Source organism: Lycium barbarum, chromosome 11 (genome assembly GCF_019175385.1).
Source record: "Lycium barbarum isolate Lr01 chromosome 11, ASM1917538v2, whole genome shotgun sequence".
In the NCBI taxonomy this organism is placed as follows: domain Eukaryota; kingdom Viridiplantae; phylum Streptophyta; class Magnoliopsida; order Solanales; family Solanaceae; genus Lycium; species Lycium barbarum.
The window spans coordinates 24,208,336-24,215,188 of NC_083347.1; the positions used below are offsets into that span (position 1 = coordinate 24,208,336).

The 6,853-nt window shown below is 37.1% G+C and overlaps 1 protein-coding gene across 1 annotated transcript; it reads right to left on the reverse strand.

The window, feature by feature from the left end:
- Positions 1 to 1,088: 1,088 nt before the first annotated feature.
- On the reverse strand, positions 1,089 to 6,853 carry LOC132616767 (OBERON-like protein). The gene is made up of 3 exons (XM_060331417.1): positions 6,603 to 6,853; positions 4,666 to 5,768; positions 1,089 to 1,804 (listed from the first exon to the last, which is right to left on the reverse strand). Exons 2-3 carry the CDS (start codon positions 5,741 to 5,743, stop codon positions 1,242 to 1,244), a joined length of 1,641 nt encoding a protein of 546 aa, XP_060187400.1. The 5' UTR covers positions 5,744 to 5,768; positions 6,603 to 6,853; the 3' UTR covers positions 1,089 to 1,241.

The window sequence follows — 6,853 nt, forward strand, 5'->3', positions numbered from 1 at the left end:
TTTTTAACTGCTAGTTCTGGGTAGTGTTGTAACTAGTAACTAACGGGGTACATACAGTTAAACCTCTTTGTCTGGATATTGTTTGATTGCTATAGTAAATTGTTATTATAGAGAACATATATTATAACATAACATGAAAGATAGGTTCCATAGTAAACATTGTTATTATAATGAAATGTTGTTATGCAGGATGAATGTTATAGAGAAGTCTAACTGTACTATGTTAAGGATGTCGACAAGTTGAACTCAAATTTAATTCGGCATATATGTAACAAGAATAATGTATTTTAGTCTTATCATATATATATATATATATATATATATAACAAATATGACTCGACATCTGTAGACTGTGGTAGCCCCAAGTACAATTCTCAATAATGGAGTTGATCAGAATTGTCAAGATATTATTATGAATTACTTTAAAAAACACTACATTATACAGGGCCATGGAAAGCTATAAACTTGCCAGCCAGCCAGCCATTTGTATTCAAGTCGCAACATGAGTGTAATTTCTTATTAAAGATCCCAACAGCCTTGTGTTAAGAGAGAAAAATAAATACCCTCAAGAGATATTTAAGAGAAAAATTGTGGAGAAATTGGTAAAGAGTAATACATGCAGGGTTGTGTTGCAGTGGCAAGTTTTCTGCAACTTAATGAATAATACCAACTATGCACGTGGCCGAGAAGGGTTCGGTCCAATTTGGACGCCCTTTTAATGAATAATACCAACTATGCACGTGGCCGAGAAGGGTTCGGTCCAATTTGGACGTCCTTTTAGGAGGTGCCAAACAGACCCCATCATTGATTTGGGATCTTCCACACACCATATGTTGGACAGTACTAAACCAATGATGATGCCACTTACACAAGTTAAGCTTCACAAAGGTAATCCAGTATACAGAATCGAGTTCAGAATGAGTATGATCTGATTATATGCATGTATACATTAAGAAAAGTTATGTTTACATAGTTCAAAACGAAAATTAATGGGTTTACTTGACCTCACAGAACCTGCCCTAGATTCGCCTATAATCCTGGGTAAACTTTGCATGATTCAACAATATAGCACAAATTAATTCCATCAATAAAAGCAAATTAATAATTTATACGAGGTTTTAGGATGTCGTCATGCCAATGTCATATTTAAAGAAAAAGTTTAAACGACACAAACCATGAATAATGATCAAGCCACTTACAAAGACGTTCATTTGACTGATTGTCTAGCTTTCCTAGAAGCTCTATACACTCTTTAGGATCTCTTGTATTTTAGTGTAAAGTTCTTTCGAAGTGTCACCGATGTCATTGCCTTGTGATGAACGAGGACCCTGATCTTGAAGTTTAATCTTCTCGAAAAGGAACTTCTTCTCAGCTTCAGCCTCGCTAAGACGTTGTTTAAGGTAACTGCTGGCATAATCTTCTTCTGATTTCCCTGATTTTGCAAGAGCGATTCTCTGTAGCCTGTCAGCTTCTCGTCTTGCCTCATGCGCCTTAAGCTGGAACATATCTGCTTCCGCTTCTTTAAGCCTAGCAATGCTATCTAATTCATCTATCTGTAGCCTTTTTCGCTGCCTTTCGACTTTAAGTTCTGCAACTTCTTTAGCTTTTTCCTCCAGTTCATTATCACAAGTCTCAAGATCTTGGCGAGCTCTCTTTAGCATCCTCAGTTTTTCATCGGCCACCATTTCCATTGTTTGCATTGCTTCTTGTACCACTTCAGCAATTCGGTTGCATGCCTCCTCTGGTGGAGTCATCCTTCCATTATTTCCCGCCTCGGAGCTCCTTGATAAGTTCATCTCGAGCTCTTCATCAAAATGAGCACATAAATCGATGATTATTCAGAATAGTTCTTCCAAGAAACAAACTAAGAGACAAGAAGAAATTATCCATGCATTTTAGGCCTATTCTCTTTTCAGCTTTTTAAGATCAGGGTGACTACATGATGAGTAACTGATAAAAGGAAAAAGATGAGGAGAAGGGCATCCATCCGAGAAGACTGAATTCGTCTTATCAGATAGAAAGAGATCAGGAAAAGAGGCTTCCCACATAAACCATCTATTCATGCCCTTGCATGCAGCATTTTCCACACTGGTGAATTGTCTACATGCATGTATGATGTATTAAATCTGGTCATCTTTTCCCTGTTCACACCAAAACTTTGCAGGAAAATATATGACAGGGAAATGGAATTCCCAAATTTTTCTATCTTTTGTTCCTACAAAAAAAGGACAATCTGTACCTATTCAGCCTTAGAAATTGTGATGCATGTGAATCATGAAAGGGAAAGTTAGAATAGAGTAGAAGCTATCAGACTCAGCACTCCAAAGGTTAACCAATTAATCAAAGGGACTTCGCTACTGAGGAGGAAAAAAAGGAACTGACCGTTAAGGGAGGCAGAAGAAAGTAATCCTAATGAGGTGGAACATGGAACCTTCAAACTCTTAAGCAAGCTGTTGATGGTGATGCACAGAGGCGGACCCACCCTATTAGGAGGGGGGTCACGTGCCACCGCTAACCTTGGAAAAACATTGTGTATATATGGCGTATACACCGTAAAAAACGTATGTATATTTAAAAGGACCCCTAAGATATATCCACTACTCTAATGCAATTGGTTGTTGGGCCCCTTATGTCTTTACATGAAACCTGGGTTCGAGCTTGGCTATAGCAGTTTAGTGTCTATTTTTTTGTTGAGTTTGTTTTGTAGATTCTCTACAAATAAATTAATAAGCCCACAACTTCTTCTTTTTATTCTTTAGTCCTCCCTTACCCCCCCCCCCCCCCCCCAAACCCCACCCCCACACAAACAGACACAAAAAAAAAAAAAAAAAAAAGCCCCAAATCAAATCTTTTCCCCATTCTAAACACATTCTCCTTCTTCAAATGTTGAAGTTTATACTATTTTATTAATACCTTATCATAATTATTAAGTTTTTAAAGAGTTGCATGCCAAACTTGACAGTAACAATTGACATGTCAATATCAAGGCATTTGGTCATTAGTGCCCCCTCTGCGTCAAAATCCTGGGTCCGCCTCTGGTGACGCATGCATTTCTACTAGTGCAAATGTAAATCACCTTTTTTGGCCTTTTGCAGGAAAATCTCTCACACTAATCCTAAGAAAGAGGACTGGGCAGACTGAGGAAGAGTTTGCGAGTGAAATTGGTGTTTGAGATCACCAAGAATAACAAAAGTGATAAGCATGCAACATGGATGGCAAGGAGGCATCAGTTTCTTTTTAGGTATGATATAAATCATTTTATAGTTCCTCAAGGAACTTTTAAAGGAATGTTTTTTGGATCTACAACAGCTTAACATCTAGGTTAATTATATTTCTCGAGCTAATACATACCAACAGATTTATCACCCAAAACAAAAACAAAAACAAAAACGAAAAACAAGTCTCACACCAAATTGCCCTCTCCTTAACCTATTGTGAAGTATGACATTTTGTTGCCCTCATCTGTTGCACCAAAACTAGAGGAATGGTAGATGGCTGATACTTTAGCAGAAAATGTGGTCTAGCAAATACATATGCGAGGACAGATTTGCATTTATAATACTGAAGCAGAAGAAAATAAGAGCAGATACGAGAGAAGAGGAAAACAGACAAACAAAGGATGCTTGAAAAGGAGTTAACCACAAATCTAAAGTCAGGATGTTATAAACTGTAAAACAACGTAGATTAAGAGAGAAACCAAACTTAGTCTTTCATTTTAGATATTTCACTTTATACACAAGTGTGGTAATTTGCTATACACTTGACTTCTGTTGAGCTGGATTGGAATATGTGACAGGATATTCATCTGAAACACTTGAATCTAGAAAGTGATACCTCCTATTTCTTATATAAACTTGTATGGAACCTTCACATCATGACATGCTGATCACAGACGTTTACACCATCTCAAGGGCTTAGTTTTTACGGAATTGTCAATTTAAGTGAAGAGGACCACTCCACGTATGTATTCTTACTTCTCCCTATTTATAAAAATAAATTTTCTCCAAAAAATAACTACGATTGCACAGAAAAAGATGACGCGAGAAACAAAGGAGTATAAGAAGAACCTTTTATGTATCAGAACTTTCTTTGTCTCTCTGCCAACCTCTTAACATGAACCAAAAGCTTATTTGATTCCAAGATTCTAGAGCAGAAAGGAAGGCTCAAAAACTTTTCATGAGATATTGTACATGTTTCACCCTATGTTACCTAGACTAAAGATGAGAAGATTTTATACAGCTTGAGCTCCAAAACATATCATCAATCAATCAGCCAACTATGCCTCAGCATGTAGATATAAAGCACTTTTATATGCTTTTGAAGGATACTTATGGGGGTAAGATGTCACCAAGCAGATGTGTTTACATCAAGGCAAAACAAAGACTTGCACACTTCAAGTTTCAAGAAATGCATGTGACAGCGTTCAATATGCGTAAACTAGCATCAACCACCACTTCTATGAATTCAGAGTCTCACAATCCCCTAATGATGCGAATCTTTTAAGGTTAACTTTCTACATGTTTGAGATTTTTTCTTTTTAACTTCTCATAGGAGAAGCAACTGCTTTTTAGGTTTAACATCAACTACATGATAGATTCTACCTTTTTTTAATGCATACATTTCTACAAGGTGCAGGAGCAATAGAGTGCAAGATACGAGACTTACCTTGAAGAAAAGATAATATAATCCTGCAAACTGTTGTCTCTTCCACTCCACCCTTTAGTTTTTCTATGAGCTCCTCAGACTTCCAAAACAGCTGTCTCCCTCTCGTGTTCTCACTCAATCGAAAGATCTTACTTACAACGGTTAGTTCTCTTAGAAAAGATTCCCTATCCCAGGTAGGTGCACATTGTTGGAATACATCTTTCACCCAACCAAAAAGCTCAGAAGTGCGATTGCATGCTCTACACCTGAACTGCATTTCAGCAGACCCCAGCCCGTTTACACGAGAAGGACCTGTTCCAATATGTTTATCACGAATTGCACAATCCGTGTGCGTCCAATGAGCACATGAGTCGCAACCAATCCACTGACATGTATTCACTTCAAAATCAAACCTGTTACAAATTACACACATGCAAAGGCTGCAGAATCCCTTCCTATTGGTGCATATCTCACAGTGGCAATTTTCTGCAGGCAATTGGCTTTGGCATGCTATATTCCGACATCTCTTGTATGCAAAAACCTCAATCAGGACAGTCTGAGAAAGATTCATACTTTGATGCAGGAAAAATTGAATTCCACTATTAATAGCGACAAGAATTTCCAGCTGAACTCGATGAGCTTTAATCAATGTCTTTGCAGTCAAATCAGACCTACTCTGAACAAGCCTTTGTAAAAACAAAAAATCATCTCTTTGCTGAGAACCCCCGTCCCCCTGAAGCATCCCTCGAAGCCTACCCTTAAGCTCTTCTAAATACTCATTAGGGAGCAAATACATTTTTTCAGATATTATATCGACTTGTTCTCTTGCGATATCAAGAAGAGAGAGCTTATTTGCACTAGCAGACCGGCGAGTAACAGACTGTTCATAATAACCATCCTCGACTTTCTGATTCTCAAGCTTCACTTGGGTAGCAGCATCGATAACGGGCCATGTATCTCTTGAACTAGCACTCTCAGCAGGTGATTCACGATTCTGATCAGAGTTCATTCTGGGGTCATGATTATCAGTTGATGCTCTGGCATCTGAAGATGCAAGAAATAAGGACGAAGGCAATCCGCTGGGACGTGGAGGCAGCATATTTGATGAAGGTTGATATTAGAATCTGAAAAAGCATGTCAAATAAACATCAAACTAATGGCACTGGAAATTGTGACAAAATGGATGAAGCTAATTCAACAACGACGTCTTACAAGAAGCCTCTAAAAAATCACAAGCAAACCCCACATGACATTGCAGCTATTTCTAACTCAATTTCCTTCTTTTCACAATCATTTTATGTCATTGTAAACAAGTAGTAGCATCTGGACCGGAGCTATAATATTAGGTATGGGTTCGGACGAACCCAATAGCTTTTGCTTAGATGATGTATCTGGAGGAAATCAATTAAATATGTATAAATAGTTAATTGCGAGCCAAGCAACTAAAGCTAGTTATAGGTTTGGTGGCTAGTTTGAGTAGCATGATGCCTTTTACCTATGGAAAACTACTAAATACATTTTCAAATGGATCCAAAGTAAAATTAAGAGCTGCCTATTTACACCATATACTAAAGATTGAAACTTTCTGAATATTAGACATATTTCTCCAGCCAAAAAACGTGAGAAATCATTGAATAATTTCACTAACTTAGCCTTAACCTCAATTAATTCAAGAGATGAAATCCGGATAAAGCAAGCCAGAAAACTATCTGTATTAACTATCATTTTGATTATGTCACTAAAATGAATTTCAAGAACACCAAGGTAGTTTATGGCTTATGGGACATCCTAAATTCTCACAAAAGACAAATAAAACTTAAAAATTAGCTTAAACCAAATAGAATACCCCAAAGCAATTATTATTATCATAAGTTGGGTCAACCAAGAAATGGGAACAAAAGTAATATTTCTAGTTTCAGGTAAATTTTAAATGAAAGTAGAAAAAATATTGCACTTACATTTATGTAGAGAAATAGTTATGGATGAATTTGAGCTTTAAAGTACAGATCTCTGAACAAAAGATTCTCCTCTTTCCTTAAAACTTTCTGTGTTTTGCTGACAAAAGAATAAGAAAAGTCAACTGCATACGATGACCAAGAACCGGAAGAGACCGGTCTAAGGACACTATACCGGTCTTTTTCTCCATTTTCTTTTTCCTTTTAATTGTAGGGAGAAAATCTCCAAATTTGCTAGTGTGTTATCCTAAATG

Bases quoted from the DNA above. Each gene is read 5' to 3' on its own strand.
- LOC132616767 (XM_060331417.1), bottom strand. From the start codon at position 5,743: ATGCTGCCTCCACGTCCCAGCGGATTGCCTTCGTCCTTATTTCTTGCA. The intron at 1,805-4,665 runs GTAAGTCTCGTA...ATTTTGATGAAG, and splicing joins TATATTATCTTTTCTTCAAG to AGCTCGAGATGAACTTATCA.